The sequence below is a fragment of the Ipomoea triloba genome, chromosome 8 (genome assembly GCF_003576645.1).
Source record: "Ipomoea triloba cultivar NCNSP0323 chromosome 8, ASM357664v1".
Classification (NCBI taxonomy): Eukaryota; Viridiplantae; Streptophyta; class Magnoliopsida; order Solanales; family Convolvulaceae; genus Ipomoea; species Ipomoea triloba.
The window spans coordinates 2,265,456-2,284,938 of NC_044923.1; the positions used below are offsets into that span (position 1 = coordinate 2,265,456).

Genomic DNA, 19,483 nt, shown 5'->3' on the forward strand with positions numbered 1-19,483 from the left:
AACTCGGCGGTGTGGGATGCTTTTTTGCGGCTACCAAGATCTCTTTTGTCTTCGGCTGTGGCAGCGTTACACGCATGTAGGGAGGTCCAGGGCGGTCAAGCGTCAGCTCCAGGGATCTCAACTGCTATTCCCGTCGCACCAGTCCAGATTCAACCGGAGGGCCCACGGTGCTACTTCGACGCCGGTTTCTGCTCATCCTCTCAGCGAGCTACTTACGGGGCGGTGCTACTCATGGCGGATGGAGGGTTCGTGGCGGCCTGTGCAGGACCAACCTCAGTTTGCTACTCACCATTAATGGCCGAGGCAGATGCTGCCAAGGAGGCACTCTCATGGCTACGTGACAAGGGCATAACATCTGTGGCGATTTTCACTGACTGCTCCCAACTTCGGTCACACCTTACATCGGTGACAACAATTCGATCTCATGCAGGTTTTGCCATAGAGGCTAGTAGGGCGTTACTTTCTTCTTTTAATAATTGCTCGATCAATTTGGTACCTAGATCAGCAAATGTCATAGCTCATACACTAGCGACTGCGGCCGTTTCGCAGATTAGTACTTTGTACTGGGACGTCCCACCTGACTCTATTTCTGCTCTTGTTCATTAATCATATGGTTACTTTGCTTTCAAAAAAAAAAAAAAAGGCTCTTTACTATTACATGAAACTAAAAAATAGTAATAGTAATAGTAAGAAAAGGCTTCTTATTCTGCAGAATTCCCAGTACAAATAGAGGTTCAAATAGTACAAATAAAATGGAGCAAAAGAATTACTATAAAAGCAAATTAAGAACACCCAGAAACCAACCTTCACGTTTGTCTAATTTTATGTCAGATCATTTATCTTTAATTAACAGGGCCGCCATCAAGTGCCCTTTATAGTTCTTTACATCCCAAGCCTATGCTGAAACTACACGTAAAAACAGCTCTCCTAAACTATGAGACAGGCGTGCTTGAATATAACAGCGTGAAAATTAATTCAACTTCTGGCAAGTTTTGGATGACTTGGATATACCTGTTCCTATTGGGTTCTTCGAGCAGTTGCTGACCAAGGTGAGCGAGTCTTGGCAGAAGTTTGGCCAAGGGCATGCCCACCATCAAATTTGTTTCCCCGCACTGCACTCGTATGTCCTCAACCATTGCATCAACTACTGTCTTCAATGACACGTCGACTACATTCCCAAATTCAGCACTGTCCCAGAAGAAAATGGCAATCAGTCAAAGGGCAGACGAAATGAGATTCAGTAAATAACCTTATTGCTCCAAAACGTTAAAATTCAAAAAGCTGCTTAAAGCAGCTTTTTAAAAAAAGTCATTTTGCATGTAATCAGCTATCAGCTATCAGCTAATTTACCAAACATCTTTCTACAATCAGCTAATGTTATCAACTAGTCAAACTTGCTAACCCAATCAGCTAACAGCTATTTACCAAACACCCTCAACGTATTTTCTTTAGATGTGTTGGCAATGGTAGCTTTATTATCAGTGTGATGCCCCACACTCTACACTACACCAATAACAAAGCTCTCACAGATGTAACAAGTTTCCGCCCACAATCTGCTGCTCATCACATAAAAGTTCAGCTGTAGCCTATAAGGCTTTGATGCATCGTTTAAAGCAAAATCCAATAGTTAGGTGAGCCTTTTCTTTTACAATGTTCCCTTATGCACTACGGCCACAAAAATAGCAACTCCATATCACCTTAAAGGAATTTCATTGCAGAACATAGAAAAGAACAGAAGTATACCTGGATAGCACTGCCCGTGTCTCCTGCATGAGTTGTTCAAAATTAGAAGCAGGAGAAAGATCTGCGTTGTCGCTGCTAGAAGGTGCAGCGAGACTGTATATCCTGGGGTCCTCTGGCATCAAATACCCCAGCCAATGATGAGGGCTTCCCATGCTCATGAACTTGTCCAATATCTGCACGACGGTATCATGAAGGATAGTAGTGCTGAATATGTCCTTCAACTGTTTACTGCAAAATAAGAGTTTTATGCATTTTAAAAGATCTGTGTGACAATATTTCAGATATGATAAAATGATTACAGTAAAAACAAAACAATATAGAAGAATAGCCCCTACAGCATTGACAACATCACACTCCTAGATACATGAACAGAATTGCTCATGGAATGGGTTGTAATGATGTTATGTACCCTAATCATAATTTAAAGCAAATAGCTAATCATAATTTAAAGCAATAATTTTATTTTACTTTTAAATGACGAATTTGTTAATCAATTTACAACTAAAGGACCAAGTCACGAAAATTAGCTGTTAGTAGAACAACGACCATTTCCCAGACTGCTATGGTGGCAGTGTCATAGATTTAGTGCTATATTATTTCAAACCCGCCACCATAACCCAAACTCCCTAGCCCCCAAGGAATCATGTGCAAACATCTGCTTTGGAGTTTCTCATTGTTAAACACATAAAGCAAGTTCATTGCTTAAGGAAGCATTCAATTTGGGAAGCCATGGCTGCAAAAGATTGCCTTGAATTTGATAGGTCCATAGAAAACTTTATATTTAACGATCATCCAATCATAATCACTGCCCACTTCTTTCAACTCGATTATATGTGAAGTGTGACAGAAAAATCGCATTCCACTGTTTTCGCTTGATTTTTGGATGAAGAAACATGAATCTAGCATGCTGTTTGCAGAGATGACAAGTTATGCAAGATGAAAAAACAGTAAACGAAGACTTGGAGATGCCAACCCTTTGAGGACTTCAGATGTTGCTGCCTCAAAATCTGAAATTAAGGTAGTTAGACCATAATTGGCAAGATAATCTGCACTGGCCAAAAACAGTTGCTGGTCATCCCTGTAAATTATATCCGCTTCCTCCTGCAATTAAACAAAAAATATTGCTTTAGGCCCACAAATCACATTCTATGCAGAATTGCTCAAGTGTGGCTCAGAGGTATGAGTAATCATTAACACAAGGGTCTTGGACACAAATAAAAGCTCTTTCCATACCACTGATCAGTGATCACTGAAGCAATACACATTGGCTCCCGGGTAAAAAACCCACCTTATCATATTTCTCCATATCTTCCTTCAATATTTAACTACTTTTTATAAGTAACTATATACATTCATAACTGAATTTGACATGAATATGACTAGTCGTTAAGAATACAAAAATATAGTAACGAACTAAGGAATAAGCGACCAAAAATGGAAACCAAATTACAAGGTCCCTTCGCCCCTGCTTAAACCCCTCATTTTCCTACCCAGCGGAAGATGCCCTTTTCCTCTTCCTCCTTACCACCAAAACCACAGTCCTTGACTTATCTCCAACCACTACCCCCACCACAGCTGCCAACTAATTGACATTTCCTCCACCCTCACTCATCTATATTGGCTTTCCTTGTCTGGCAGCCCTTTTTGACTTTCCTAGTAACAATAAAATCAGCACGCAACTAGTAGCAGAAGCAATGAAAATCCATTCACAAATTAGAACTCACGCAAATCCGCCAAATCGTGCCAATGACTGAATTGAAGCATCAATTTCTCGACCATTTGAGAACCACAAGACTGTTGGGCAGCAGAGGTGATTAACATGGGAGGGCTTTGGCAAGCAAGATGAGTGAGTAACTGGTAGCTAGTGGGTGTTCCTGGTGGTGGAGGCATAGAGGGGAAGGTGGACTATGGACAGCAGTGGTAATAGAAGGGAAACCACAGGGAAATTTGAAAAATGGAAGCTAAGTGTGGAATCTCCTCTTATGTTAAAGAAAACCGCTCCATAAACATTATGACATTTAGCCACATCATATGGGAAAATAATTTCAAGCATATGCAAGTTCAAGTTCAATTTTAGTTAAAAAGTTAATTGATTTAGCAACACTTGGTCTATCTGAATATCAAATACATCCATACATATCCTGATCAATAATATCACAATACGGATGAAATATATATGAAACATTACTGTTGAGTAACCAGTTGGAAAAAGCAATGATTCTTACTTCTTGGTAAGAACTTCCTAAGCCACGCGCTGTATCAATATACAGATGTCTCCCTAATATGTTGACTTGAACTCTAATATACAGGTTCAGTGTTGTCATAGACCAGAGAGATAACACCATTTTTGTGAAACCTAGAATGTCACACAATATAAAGAAAAATATTCAGTACGATAGATGAAAATTATCTACAAGTATCCTGTATAAGTTATAATATACATACAAGCGCATGTTGCGCAAGCACAAACACAGAGAGAGACAGAGTAAGTGGTTGGCTGATTGCCAGTCCATACTCAAGATTTTTAGCCTATCCCATAGCTCAAGCTTCTCGGCAGCTGTTAGGGTATTTGGCTGATCTTTTCCTTTCATTAACTTCTCAGTCAGTTGCATGAGATCCAACTCTTCTGCTATTCGACTACTTAAATACTGCATTACATGAGGCAATGTTGTTGAATCCGCTATTATTTGAATGTTCTCGAAATGTTCTTTCATTCTATCAGTTAAGAAAATAACCATCAAGTCAGTGACGTAACAAAAATGTGGTCATAGGAAAATGTAGGAAAAAGAAATAAAAAACTCTTAACTGGGCCTTAATGAGTTCATCATTTTTCACATCAGCCTCGAGCTCCTTCTCCAGTTCAGATATCCGTCTCCTGTGCCCATCGTATAGCTTATACAATAGAAACCCACTACCTAGAACTCCAAGGGTAACATAAACTTTCTTCTTATGCCTTCTCCAAAAGTCCCTATTACATAAAAAGGGAGAAATTAAAACAAAATGGAAACACAAAACTTGCTATTTTAGAATACCTAATTCTCAAGAGACCACAAATTTCAAACTTACCCAGACAAGAAAACTCGTAAGCCCTAAGAAAGCAATAAATTAAAAACAAATGCATACGCCACTTAATCAAATTAAAATTGTGCAAGCAACTCAAAAAAGGAGAACGCAAAAAATTTCCATCAAAATTCAATCTTTCAGCTTCCTTATAGTGGCTCCATAATCTTCAAACACAACAAGCGTGCATACAACAAATTAAGTGTACAATTCCCACATTATTTTCTTTCCACATATAAAATCCAATAGAGCAAAAAACCGGCATTCAATTGAATCACAGCTCAAAATTGATAGCACAAACGAACTGAAGAGCTACAAAAGGTGAAAGCAGAGATGGGAATTTCTACACTCACATGATCATTTTGCGGTTCCCGTTCTACTTTCAGCAGCAACGGATTAGGCCCTTCGTCGTGTCTTATAGGTGTCGGAGAAGTACGAAAATGTCGAGACGGAGAAAAGCGAGCAGGACCCGAATAACTTAACGGGGATCCAACCGGAATTCGAACCGAGCCCGAAACCGATGCGTCGGAGCTGTTCCGTTATCTGCGAGGAGTGGGTGTAGGGTTGAAAACCAGAAAGAGTTCAGTGAACTGAACAAGATTCGAGTTTTCCTTTTTTTTTTCTTTTTTTTTTTGCCTTTTCTATTATGAAATTAATTTTAAACAAAAATCCCAACTACTCAGCTTTCTTCAACTTATACCATGGCCATATTCGGTATTTAGGGGTACCAAATAACTAATACTCCATGGTAGATAAGTAGATTGTATTATATATATATATATATATATATATATATATATATATAATTTAGTCTTTTCAATAATTGTTTCACATCTATGTGCCTTACAGTATATATTTTTACCTTTCAGTGCACATTGTTGTGCCTTCCAAAGCACATTGTTGTGTTTTCTGATGCAGATTGTTAAACATCTCAGGTGGCGATTTTTTTTCAAGAGCAGTTGATCTAAAGCTAAGATTTATCTGCATGTTTCACCTGTGACTTTCTTCACACCAAGAGCCTAATCATATATGTGATACAAGTATACACATAAAAAGTAAATTGTACTAAAAAGACTATATGTGACTACTTCGACCAAGAGATTATTGACAAAAATTAATGTGAAACTTTTTTATATAAAAATCATACTCGACCAATTCGATTACCTAATACTTGTACTTTTTTCTTTCAAAAAAAAAAATACTTGTACTTTTTTCATTTTAAAAATAAGGGACTGAAATATAAAGTATAAAATATAAAAAAAGAGTTAATTCTACCAATGGTCATCTGACTATGTTGATTTTCTAAAATTAGTCCCCGACTTTTAATTTGGACAATTTAGGTCCTTTGACTTTCCAATTCTTTCCAATGCTGGTCCTTTCGTCAAATTTTGGTTAAGTTGAGGTCAAATGAATGGGTAAAATTATCCGTTCACATGTTTAATGTATTATTACTCGTATTTCTTATGTCCTATACGCTGTATATATGAATATAATCTCAGTCGAAGTCTAAATCGGAACCATTAATCTCAGTCAAAGTCTCTTCGGCTGAGATTATATTCATATATATAGCGTATAAGACAGAAGAAATACGAGTAATAATACACTATACAGGTGAACGGACAATTTTACCGCTTCATTTTACCTCAACTTAATCAAAATTTGACTAAAGGACCGACATTGGAAAGAATTTGAAAGTCAAGGGACTTAAATTGTCCAAATTAAAAGTCAGGGACTAATTTTGAAAAATCAACATAGTCGGAGGATCATTGCTGGAATTAACTCTATAAACAAATGTTGTAATATGATAGTGAAATGCCAATCATTATTGCATGGACCATTGTGTGGACCATGAATATAAGGTACATTATTTTTATATTGAAGGTACATTATTTTTGTACTGAAGGTACATTATTTTAGGGTACATTATTTTTGTACTGAAAGTACATTATTTTATAGCACTATAAAATAATATACCTTCAGTACAAAAATAATGTACCTTTAGTATAAAAATAATGTACCTTATATTCATGGTCCACACAGCTGTGTGGACCATGGTCCACACAATAATTTGCCGTGAAATGCATAGTACAATTTTAAGAGATGGGCTTTTACATTAAGCGTGTCCACTAAATAAGTTTTTGAGCTAGGTGAGGCGAGCCCAATTAAAATATAAGTATTGTTGTTATAGTTTATTTTCTTGCAAAAGTATTTGCAGAGTATTTACCAATACAACTTATAAAATGATGTATTGTAATCGAAGGTTCGTAAGTAATGGCCCACGAAAAGGGTTTGATTTGGATCAAACCTTGTGAATGTCATTTGTGAGTTATGTCAAAATTGTGTTTTATATTTCATATTTATTAAAAAAGTAATTTTTTGTGTTGGTTGGTTTGCGATACATGCAACTTTTAATTTACATGAATTGTTTGCATTCTAAACTTCCAGCTGACTGTGTTGGTCTATTTTTCTAATAGAGCGTGTTAGAAAGGTCATATTTATAATTATTTTTGTTATGAGTATAGTATGTATAGTATTACTAAGTTTTAAATTATTTACTCTAAACTAATATCAAAGACTAAAAAGTTATAGAATTATATTTTCAATAACAAAGGTTTCATTTAATTTTATGTAATGTATCATGATTAGTTATGATGGGGTTTGGATTTCATGCTCAATAATAATTCTAAACAAGGCTAATAAAATACTTACACCCCAACATTTCTCTATATTATGTAATAACCCCCCAAATTTGTACGTACTCTTGTACAAATACACAATAATAGTTCTAAACGAGGCCAAAAAGACGTACACTTACGCCCCCAATAATATCTCATTATTTACCTATCTCGAATAATGTGGTGGATCAAGTTTTAAAAAATCATCAAGTTAATGATCAAATTACTCTATATTATTTTTTTTATTAAACAACTAGTTATATTAATTAGAAAATTCTTATGATATTTTTCATGATTGAAAAAATCGCTAGGCTCTCTTCCGGCGCTTGAGGAGCGCCTAGCGCCTAGGATGCCTAGTCGGGGATTAATTAGGGCCTAGGCGCCCGTGTGTTTTTTATTTTATTTTTAATTTTTAAAAATTTGTTTAAGTATTTTTAATTTTTTTAAAGACTAATAATTAGAAATTATATAATACTTTAATAGTTAATACTAAAATATTATATATTAACCTAAAAAATATCTAGAGTTTGTACAATTTAGGGTTATTTTGCTCAAAACGATGTTGTTTTAAGTGAAATAACCCATTAAGAAAAAAAAATCAGAACAATAGTTAATCGGCCGACTAGGCGACTTAGTCGGTGCCTAGGAGGTCTAGTCGGCGCCTAGGAAGCCTAGGCGGTCAGCGCCTAGCGCCTAGGTGGGAATTAATCGGCGCCTAGGCGAGATTTTTGCAACACTGATATTTTTACTCATGTATACCATGTTGTTTCTTTAATGATATTTGATAAACAAGAGACTCTATTACAATGTAGTATCTGTTCATATACTTTCTCAACCTACTGAAGCACAAAGAGTCAATGCCCCTACATGGGGTTCGAACTTGAGACCTCTCATTTGAGAAGTCACATATATATGTGTGATACGGAGTATTTATTACATATTATATCTCAACAGTTTATTCCCACTAATTAATAGATAAAAATTATGCAAGATTTATACCAAGAAAGCCATAAACTCCCAATAAATAAATAATAAAAGCATGCAAATATATATTCATTATTAAAAGGAAAGAAAATAAAAATTAATTGATATATATAGACACATGTATATATGCTTTTGGGGTGTGGGCACACTAGCAAAGCACACTCCAACCTGCAGATCTAGATAAGGCGAGGCATGCAAGGTGCAATCTTTTATCCCCATGCTTGTGCAGATTGATTGGTAACACCATGTAACACATGTAAATGGTGTGTAGTTTGATTTGCGAGAAAAATTAAATTAATTAACATTAATGTTAGCTGAAACGGCTGAAAGTATAAGAATTAAATTACCTAAAAAATTAATTAAGATGTTTGGTTCACTTAAATTTTCCTATGAAATTTTTAAAAATCTATAATATATATTATGGACACATTATTTCTTGTAATTTGTTGATGAAACAAATTATACAAATAATTAATCGAATAAAACACAGTCATAAATAATAATTATTATAAATTCAAACCCAACATTATTTCCAAATTCACAATCAAGAATTTATCAAACTCAACCACTCTAATAACTTTAATTTTTTTTTTTTCTGAATTATTGCTTTGCGTGATACATCTAAATTCTGAACAACCTTATCCAAGGCCTCTGCTATGACAACACAATTCACACCAACCTCTTACCTAATCTTGCCAACATTATTGTCAACTGCTCTAACATATTCATGGAGTATAAATTAAAATGATGTCCCCCCACACATAAATAATTATATGTGCATTGTCTTCTCATTGTCCATCTTTAAATGACCTTGACAACCTTATCCTTGTATGATTTTCTGTCTGTTCTTTCCTGAATCTAGGGTTTGATCTCATGAAACTCATTATTGTTCATATAAATTTGTGTTTGCCCTTTGTTGATTTTGGAAGCATTAGTGCATAATTGTTCTTGTATTGTATTGTATTGCATAGATCTCCAAATATAATAATTATTGTCTTTCATGGTTAACAATTGACTTAGGGTGCATGATTGTTTAAATGAATTGTGGTCAGAGTGACTGAAGCAGTTCACGCTTCAACCGTATTGATAATAAGGTAAAGATTTTATTAACGCTGTACGTAACTGAAATAATTTAATCGGATTGTTTAAATTTCAGTACATTCCATTCTTCCAAAGGAATAAACAGGTTTATTAGTAATCTATATAGATAGAAATCAAACCCCGAAAATCATTGGCCAAGTTGGGCAAATAATATAGGAGACCAAAAAGTTAGGGCCTTTTGTCTCCATTTTTCACGCCATGTTTTCTTCATCATGTGCTTCATATGCGAATGGAATACTCTTTAAAAGAAAAAAAAATGAAATAATATATTATATGCTTTTGTTAATCACCTTGTGCTCAATCAACACCTGCTCTTCTTGAGGGAAGATCACATGATCGAATCCTAGTGGTGATTGGTGAGGTATTGATTCTTTAAACTACAATAGTTAGAAAAAGTATATTGAACAGATACTATTAATAGAGTAGATAATACTAAAAAAAATATTATATGCTATTGATAAAATTCAAATTCTTAATATTTTAATTCAAGAAATTTCTTTTCCTATAAGCGAAACAGAATCACATGTGATTATTAGAAAAACACAGACATGCATGCAATCTCTATATATGGTTACACATTGAAAAGATAAATTCTTATAAAACCTTTTTAGTTATTCATATATATATTTTTTATTCATGGTGGGTATTTGAATCAAATAATATAAAGATGGCTCAATAAATAAAGAAAAATCGGTTGTATCTTTTCCAATATATATTGCAAGTCAATTAATTGATAAAATATCTAAAACCAAGTTGAATAGATTTTGGGGTTTGATTAAATCAAAGTAATGATGTTAAAAGTTTGGATGGTCAAATACAAATAGATGGAACATGATTCTCGTACGTAAAAAAAATAAAAGATTTAGTATTGCTAATATCTTTTTGGTCGAATTTTCGCATAAATTTACTTCGATTTGCAGCTATTTCATATATCTAATGCATACTTTTTCAATGTAATAGTTGTTGAGCATATAATATATAATCATAAATGTGTAATCTAATTAGGTTTTTAGTTGAGGCGAAATACATGTTTCGATTTGGTATAGAGCCCACCCCATACGTAAGCAATTCAACTATCAGCTCAGACTTTTATAGTTACAAGCTTTTCTGGTCATTTTAAAATAGTGTATTGGGTGATCCCAAAAATGGGGAAATGGATAATAATCTTTTATCATTGGGTAATAAATAATAATAATCATCATAATAAAGTCAAAACAAAATAGAATTTAAAAAAAGAAATAATGAACTTTGGGGTGGCGGAGGTGCACCATATATTTTGCGCACCTTATCACCATCTTCATCATCTACAGTGCCCGAAAAAGAGGAATCAAAAAGTGTATTGACCACTTTACTGAAAATCAATCTTTACATCCATTATATATATATATATACATATACATGTATAATGTGTAGATACATATAGATAAAAGTTTGGGTTCCACCAAAACCATGGATATTTGGGATTCTAGTAGTAGTAATATTGCTGTCATCACCTCAGAGTTCATCACTTTCTATTCTTTTGGCAGTGTTAGTGATTGCAGTTCCTTAAATTCATCATTCTCAGCTGCTTTGTCTCTTTCCTTTTCTGCTTTTCAATGCCTCAATTCCACCATTTTTCTTGAAGGAGGAAGGGATTAATTGATCACCCTTCTGAATTCTGCATTTCTGCCTGTTTTTTTTGTTGTTTGTTTAGTGTAATCCATACCTTTCTCTCTTTTCCCTTAAAGTTTGGAACTTTGTGGCATTTGTTTGCAAGAATGCCTTGTCTCTTTACTTTTCTGCTTTTCAATGCCTCAATTCCACCATTTTTCTTGAAGGAGGAGGGGATTAATTGATCACCCTTCTGAATTCTGCATTTCTGCCTGTTTTTTTTGTTGTTTGTTTAGTGTAATCCATACCCTTTCTCTCTCTTTTCCCTTAAAGTTTGGAACTTTGTGGCATTTGTGTTGCAAGAATGCTGTGTTCTTCCTTATCTGGGCTGATTCATCAGGCAGCCAGGATGGGTTCTTTGGAGAATTTATGCAGGTAACTTGTCTTCTTAGTCTCAAGAACTAAAATGTGGTTGATCAGATTATGTTTTGGATGAGGGTTTGATGAAACTGTGGCTGTGTTTTGTGATTTGTGAATGGAATTGTTAGAAGCATTTGTGGTAGTGTACTTGTAGCCTAGGCAATTCCCAAAATCCATTTATTCTTTACGATCATCAGGTGTGGTTTTGATGGTCGTCTTGGATGTTGGATTGGGAATGAAAAACACAAGAAGAGGAGGCTGAGCATTGCCCCTTGGATTGCTTCTGCTCTTGCTGAAACCCGAAATTCGTCTAGAGCTGAGCTCTATGCAGAGGTTGGGACCTTTTTCTCGCATGATATATGTTCGTTTTTATGCTTAGGAGGATAATTCTGTATCGTTAATTGGATGATTAGTCGGTTTTAGATGTTTTATGAATTGTAGCATAGTTTATAGTTACAATTTTGCAGCTTCAGCTGAGATTGTGACACTTTTGGCAGGTTTTGAAAGATGCTAGGGAAAAGTTTACACGGGAGGTATCTTTGCGAACGAAGGATAAAGAAATATCCCTAGCAAAGGTATATATTCGAGTAGTTTTAATTTCTTCTCGATTGAAAAGGGAGTGGTTTATAAGCAAAGCTGTTCTATGTTTCATCTTTGGGGCTTTCAATTTGCGACAATTAATATGTTGAATGAGATCACGTATGCTTTTTAACCGTATAGGCTTTGCTTTATGTTGGTGCCGAAGATGAGGTGTTCATGGCTTTCAACCGGGAGAAGGATGCTTACGCAGTCCAAAGTGAAAGTACGTCTCTGTTACCGTCCTATACTCCAGATTGGCAACACGTCGAGGCCATGCCTCTTGCGGGAAAAAGTATGAATCAGTGGTTGGGCGAGCTGGATGCAATTGCACGAGAAGTCGAGGCAGAGCTAGTTTCGCGGGAAATAGGGTGCCATTTGAGTGAGGTTTTGGACGCGGTGAACATAGTCCTTTTCGAGTTGAGAGGTTTCAAAAGGTCACATGTGTTGGTAGATTCCAAAGGTCTATACCTGCACTCGGTATTAGGCTCGGGATCTTGCAGCGGTATATACCCATCCCCTCGTTTTAAATTTTACTAATTACTGGTGTTCGTGTCATTTGATGCTAGCTTGTTTACTTTATGAACAGCGATTTTGCTCAGTATTGTTTATATTGAGGTTTGTCGAAGACTTAATCTAACTGTTTTGGGATCCCGAGTTGGGGAAGAGTTTTTGATATGGCCCCAGACAGGAAACCCCGAGGTAATCCTCGTTTTAAAATGCTGTTGCACATTTTGATACCTATAAGCGTTGTCTAAGTTTTCTAATCATGTCAAGTTTAAACTTGCTACATTCGTCACTCGTTTAGGAGCTATTCAAGATTACTTGCGGGCACAGTTTGTTTGGTATTGTTAACGGGAAGTGTGTGGAGGACCCTCGATCGAAGGCCTCAGACATAAATAGCAATTCACTTCTAGGACTCGAGGTTGCAACGAACCGAGATATAATTGGAATCGCTTTGGCCAATTTGATTGTAAGCTTTATACTGATTCTATTCTTGTATACCTTTTAGTTTTCGGGGATTCATTCAATCATTTTATGCTGGATTTAATGCTTCTACTGATTCGTTGCAGAGGTTTCATTGGAAACGTGCCTCGAGAGCAAACCATGGTCTGATGCTGAGTTCTCCGCTTAGGTCTGTTCGTGATGCTGACGAAAGATCTAGCAAGAACGACGTGGCTTCGAATGTCCCCTTGTTACGACCTCAAGATCTAAGGTAGCCATCACCCATCTTATACTCTCCCGTGCCTCATTCACTACAATTGCTTCCCTTTCCCGATTAAACAGCTTCCACTTACAGATACTGCATTGTAACAGAGTCAGTAGTACTAAAAAAAAAAACAGCTTCCACTTTGTGTTGTTCCTTCGCTTATGATAACATTGCTATCTAGGCTGGCTATTATGGCATCAGAAAGATTGCTTATTCTGCAGCCACACAATTGGGCTCTGAGACGAGACTATGGCATGATGTTGTACTATAGTAGGTATATATGCATGATGATTTTGATAACTTATCTAACATCAACGATTCAAGGCTCGTTAGTTAGTCGTTACTACTGCCTGATCATGTCCTCGATGTTTAACGAATATCAGGGAATACGAGGCAGCTGTGCAGGAGCTTAGCATCTGTATGGCCTTCGCCCCTGAAGAGGAAGCAGAAGTTTTGGAGCCATTCGTCGAGAAGTTGCATCTGTTGCGCCTCGAATCCTCGTGGAAGTCCCGGGGACATAAAGGCCGGCTTACAGTTCCTTAACAGCGCTGATCCATTTGTAGAATGTCGCGGTTTTCTGACATGTTAAGCTTTCAGCAAGGCGTAGAATTAGCCTTTCTGGTTTCTGTAAATACTTCCTGTAGTTGTTGGAACCATAATGTCCATGAGACAATGATGTATGTAGAAGTAGATCAGATGAAGCTTAAAAAGCTATCAGATCATAATGTTAATTCTCAGTTTCATGTGAAGAAATAACAGCCATGGCAAATGACCTTTTAAAGGGAATTTCCTGTGTATTTCTCATGCTGATGATTTTGAGGAGATGAACATTGCAGTTTTTTGTTTTGTTTTTTTTAGTAAGATACGAAATGTATGGTCAAATATTCAATATGATTCCACAAGGTCTAGTTTCTTCAACTAACGGATTTTAGCCAACTGAAAGGATCCTCTAATCAATCAAAAAATCCATTAATAATGAGGATTCGAAATATGGCACTTTGGTTGATTCAACAATTAGAAGAAAGATGATTTCCGTCATATTATTATGCAAACTATGACAGCTTCTACACAAATTATTCTGTGGACCCGAGCCCACCTTATAAGATCCAAAGTGAACCCAAATCTAAAATACATAATTTACATACTGAATGTTTACAATTTAAAGTGTGAACACTCAACGTATAAATTGTGATGGATCCATATTGTAAGGTGACCCGGATTCATGGTATATCTATTGAACTTCTACCGACTCTCTGGGCCAGTCAACTCTACGTTCTGACCTAATTTTACTATCTCGGCCCATTACTGCAACTGAAGCCCAGCCCTCAAATTGTTCAATCAGCGAACTCAAATACTCGATTACTGAATTTGTTCTTCTCTGATTCGACGCTTCTTCTCTCAGTTCAGACTTCAGATCATCTTCCTGGTAAAGGCAATCGTATTTAAGCTAATTCCCATTCCTTCTATCGTTATCTTTTTCACTTCGATTCCGGATTTTGGTTCTATCACTTCTGTTAGCTTCGGTCTGCTCATAGGTTCAGGATGGTTGAGACCCTGTTTGAGGATATTTTTACAGTAACTAACATAGACCCAGATGGGAAAAAGTTCGATAAAGGTATTCATCTATTCACCCTCACTCTCTCTCACAGTTCTTTTATGGTATACTCTATATTGCTTGAATGTTTTATTGAAAAAGTAGTGATTTTGATGTGGGGAGAGTTTTGGGGGAGCACATATACCTACCCCAATGTCTGATAAGAACCATCTTCTTGACCTAAAAGCTTAAACCAATGAGTTTAGCATATTGAACAATAGGGTTAATGAACAGTGGAGCAAATTTCAATTGTTATACCATGGATAAAGGTCAAACTAGCATTGTGGACTCTGGTTATGTGCTACCTTCAATTTATTTATAGGTGTTCAGGATGTAATATGTTAACCGGTAGGCACATAATATGAATATCGTTTTGAACCAAGGTCTACACTCTAAGGTGGACCTGATCCATGGTATAATTTGCCAGCAAATTGCAATTGTTATACCATGGACCAAAGTTTATATTGCATTGGGAACTTTGATACAAAAATTTTGTAGCTTTAGTTAACACATTCTGTACCTACAGTTAACAGTTTCTGTACATGTAAACAAATAACTTGATAATTGCTGTCACATAATATGATAGCTACAAGTACAGAAACTGTCAATTGCTGATACAGAATGCGTCAACCACAGATACAGAATCTGAAGGTTATTTTTGAACTAGGATCTACAATGTAAGGTAGACCTGGTCCATGGTATAATTTGCCGATATCATGTGGGTGTGCAATGAATTATGAATCTTCTTGTGTTTTGAGAGCCTTAGTCCCTGTTTAGTAATAAAAGACCTTTCTTTTTTTCAGTTGTTGATATATTGGTTGAATTCCCTATGTGGTTCACTTTTAGCTCTTTACCACTTAGTTTTGGCTTTTGATTGTGGGACATTCTCGTGTTTCACATATGGATATGATATGTTTCACATGTAGTTTGTAGTTTCTCAAAGCGACGGGTATTTCTGCCTAAAAAATAAGCAATTTCTGTTATACCTATTTTTGGAACAGTTTATAGCTGTACTGATGTCTAAGATAATGATTGCGTGTGTTCCTAGTGAATCGCATTGAGGCGAGGAGCGAGCAGTTTGAAATGTTTATGCAATTAGATATAAACACAGAGGTATATCCTATCCACCGAGAAGAGAAGTTTATGATGGTTCTGGCCTCCACATTAAACTTGGATGGGGCACCAGATTCTGGTTACTTTCTTCAGGTATTCTTTTACTATAATTTATTTCCGTGAATTAACTGTATTGCCCATAAAAAAGTTTCTAACCGATTGCCTAGCTAATTCTCCGTGAAATTTTGTCATTGGAAATGCTTCCATTCTTAAAGTTCTAACTTTGTCTTGGTATCGTAACCTCGATCTCAGGGAAACAGGAAATCACTTGCTGACAAGTTTGAGTACGTGATGCAAGGAAAGCTGTACAGGATATCGGAGGAAGGCTCGGGAAGGCTTGCTAAAGCGTAGGCTTCATTGCCCCCGTCTCTTAATGCTTCATTGCCAGTTTTCATCGTTTTCTATTACGAAATTTGCATAAAATGCATTCACCTGTTTTTGTTACTCGCTCCAGGGATATATACGTTTCGTTCGGTGGACTTCTGATGCAGCTGAGGGGAGATCCATCGATAGCAGCTAAATTCGAGCTCGACCAGAGGCTGTTCATTCTCATCAGGAAAGTTTGAAGCTTTGAAGTCTTTTTTCTGATGGATCGGATACTGTTGTTATCTGATGTTATTCGTCAGTCTAACCTTTGGGCTTGTTCATGAACATGATGTAATAATAAAGATGACAAAGTGCTATGTTGTTTGCAGATGATGCTCTGTTGGCTCATAATAATGCTTTTTAAGATTCTATCTTCTTTATATGATTTAGAATAGAATGTTAGACCTGACAATTATGGACCCGATCCAGTAATATGACACAAAATCAGACACGAAAATAATGGGTTAGTGTTTAGCCTTAACATGTCTTGGATCGTTAATAGGTTGACCTGTTAATGAACCATATATATGAATTGTTAGGTCTATCGAATTTTACTATTCAACCATAACTTTGAGACTAAAAATAAAATTTTCATTTTTATTAATTAGTTACTCATGAATATTCTCTATGTTCCAATTAATTACTCGAGTATACTTTATAATGTCGGAAGCAATTTTAGTTGAGTTGAGCTATCTATTAATCTTCTCAGTTTGAATTAATAGGGAAAGATAAACAAAGAAGCAAACATATCACATCTCTTATAATAACCCTATCAATGATTCTTTGTTGGGGGTTTTTTTTTTTTCTTGACATTTTGAGAATGTGAAAGAAAGAGATGATAGGACTATGGGAGAGATGGTATTTTGTGGGATTGTGAAAATTATTTTAAAAAAGAAAAGAAAAGAGGGGTAAGTCTAACAACTGCGTGTACTGCAAGCGCCCAACGGGATCATGTGATTGAAATTGCTCTTAGAATTTATGATGAAATTGCATTTATGCTCTTAAAATTTATGATTGATCGGTCCACGTCATAAAATAAAATGAACAATACTTATAATATATTTATTCCCTAAAAAACAGTAACATTGGCTACAACCTTAAGCGGTCCAATCCATAGATAAGAGTAGTGATCGTTACACTGTCATTAATGTCAATCACTAATGAAACTATCATCCATGCATCCCATTCAAGCTACATATTATCTATGTCTCTACTCTCAAAATCAACCACAATTATTGCAGATTTTACATTTTTCTTGGTGCAGTTTAATACCAGCCTCAATCTCATCTACACCAAGATATTAGCTTAATTAGCTTGCCAGATATTATTGGATTTTGGCACCTAACATGAAGATGGTGCAGCCTGGTACAACTGCTGCTGGCCACAAAATACATAGATTTAACAAACTCCCAGGCCAGAAGAAAGTGACTGTTTTGACATGCTTTATCTTCATATCCTCTAATTTTGTTTTTCTTTTTTTAATGATTGCCCTTTACTTCTTTTAGTAACGAGAGAAACTCACAACTGGCCCTAATCTTAGGGATAAAGGATTAAATAAACTTGTCTAAGTTGGTCATAGCTGACTGACTCAAACCAAGAACGCTAATAGATCGCTCAGCTCTTACTAAAATTAAAGTCGAACTTATAATCTTGTGATTACTAAGCCAACTGTCTAATCAATATAGCTGGGTTACCCAGCATTTCTTGATTTTGACACGTTACTATCTACATGTAGCATGTGTTGGGGAGGGGACCATTAATCAGGTGGCTGCCGAAATGAATTAATGTTAGCAACAGTGAAGGAATTAGGGGGCACATTGAAATTTCAGTCAGCATGTACTCTTTTGTGAAATTTTATTTCATGTAATTTTTCTTGTTCTAAATAAGATCTTTAATTTGAGGATAAAAATGGGGGAACATTATTCATTACAATTATGGTGTGTAACGAAATGGGTAATAGTATGATTAAATAATAAGTAAATTGTCAATAATTTTGTGATCTAGTGTACGAAGTAGCTCTCCCAATTGGGGGTCATAGGTTTGAGCTCCAGTGGATGCGATATTGAGTCTTTGTGTTTCAGTAGAGCTAAATGCCTAAATTAGTGCAAAAACGAGCTGATCAAGCCATATATTTACGAACTGGTCAAGATTAGAAAGATTGTTCGACAAATATATTATTATAATCTTAATAAAAATCAAAACCCCTTCACAGACTCCTAGTGATTGGGAGCCATATATAATAGTTCGATTAGGGATAACCAACCCGATAGGAACATGCTAACCATACAAATTAGTTAATTAGTTTCTTATCATTTTCAGAGTTAGAGTTGGAGTTATAATTGCTACTTTTTGTTTTGTGGGTGGCGAGAGAAACACATTATTATTCAAAATTATGCACTAAATAAACTTCACTTTTATATAATATCATGCAAACAATATATAAGAGGTAAATCGTACTAGGAAGCGTACAATCAAACTTGTGACTTTTAGACATAAGAACCATGTTTGATCTATTCGACTTTAGCTACCCTTTTAGATATAAGAACCATGTTTGATCCACTTGATGTTGGCTACCTTTTGGAAGAGTAGATATTAAACTTGAAGTCCATGTCTTATTTTGTCACATATGAAACGTATATATATGTAGAAGCTGGTTAGAAAAATTGTAGCCATCCATTACATAAAATAGAGAAGGAAACCTGTAAGTTAAATATATTTGTTGTCATACAAAATGTGAGCCTCACGTAGTTTGTGATATTTTTATTAAGAAAATTAGCGATATTATCATAATCACCATCATCATTATCATCATCATCAACCTCTAGTTCACAGTGTAGATATAGTAGAGGTTAAAATCAATGAGTTCTAAATTTAATTTTCATGTTGGCTTTCTCAATTTGAAATTATCAATTATGAACATACACCTTCAATTTATAAGAAAATTATATAAATTACTGCATTGTAATAGAGTCAGTAGTATTCAAAAAAAAATTATATAAATAGTGATCGATTTTTAGCACTGAATAAACATGTTATAGCATTATAATTGTT

General features: G+C 35.6%; 3 protein-coding genes across 6 annotated transcripts; 2 read left to right on the top strand and 1 right to left on the bottom strand.

Annotated features, from left to right (window-relative positions):
* Positions 1 to 681: 681 nt before the first annotated feature.
* LOC116027213 (peroxisome biogenesis protein 3-2-like) lies at positions 682 to 5,429 on the bottom strand. The gene is made up of 7 exons (XM_031268696.1): positions 5,157 to 5,429; positions 4,550 to 4,711; positions 4,259 to 4,458; positions 3,969 to 4,099; positions 2,717 to 2,844; positions 1,744 to 1,971; positions 682 to 1,188 (listed from the first exon to the last, which is right to left on the bottom strand). Exons 1-7 carry the CDS (start codon positions 5,162 to 5,164, stop codon positions 933 to 935), a joined length of 1,113 nt encoding a protein of 370 aa, XP_031124556.1. The 5' UTR covers positions 5,165 to 5,429; the 3' UTR covers positions 682 to 932.
* A 5,473-nt stretch (positions 5,430 to 10,902) lies between these two features.
* Positions 10,903 to 14,253, top strand: LOC116027345. 4 transcript variants are annotated; one of them, XM_031268906.1, is made up of 9 exons: positions 10,903 to 11,588; positions 11,771 to 11,906; positions 12,071 to 12,148; positions 12,294 to 12,654; positions 12,739 to 12,851; positions 12,958 to 13,122; positions 13,223 to 13,365; positions 13,541 to 13,629; positions 13,743 to 14,253. In XM_031268906.1, the coding sequence occupies exons 1-9, from the start codon at positions 11,518 to 11,520 to the stop codon at positions 13,946 to 13,948; spliced, it is 1,362 nt and encodes a 453-aa protein (XP_031124766.1). In that variant the 5' UTR covers positions 10,903 to 11,517; the 3' UTR covers positions 13,949 to 14,253. The 4 variants fall into 4 exon arrangements, with proteins under 4 accessions (XP_031124766.1, XP_031124769.1, XP_031124767.1 ...); XM_031268907.1 differs by having other exon boundaries at positions 10,905 to 11,588; positions 13,541 to 13,633; XM_031268909.1 differs by lacking the exon at positions 11,771 to 11,906.
* Positions 14,254 to 14,713: 460 nt separating this feature from the next.
* On the top strand, positions 14,714 to 16,808 carry LOC116027346 (DNA-directed RNA polymerases II, IV and V subunit 8B-like). The gene is made up of 5 exons (XM_031268910.1): positions 14,714 to 14,785; positions 14,895 to 14,974; positions 16,002 to 16,159; positions 16,319 to 16,413; positions 16,521 to 16,808. Exons 2-5 carry the CDS (start codon positions 14,902 to 14,904, stop codon positions 16,630 to 16,632), a joined length of 438 nt encoding a protein of 145 aa, XP_031124770.1. The 5' UTR covers positions 14,714 to 14,785; positions 14,895 to 14,901; the 3' UTR covers positions 16,633 to 16,808.
* Positions 16,809 to 19,483: the final 2,675 nt, after the last annotated feature.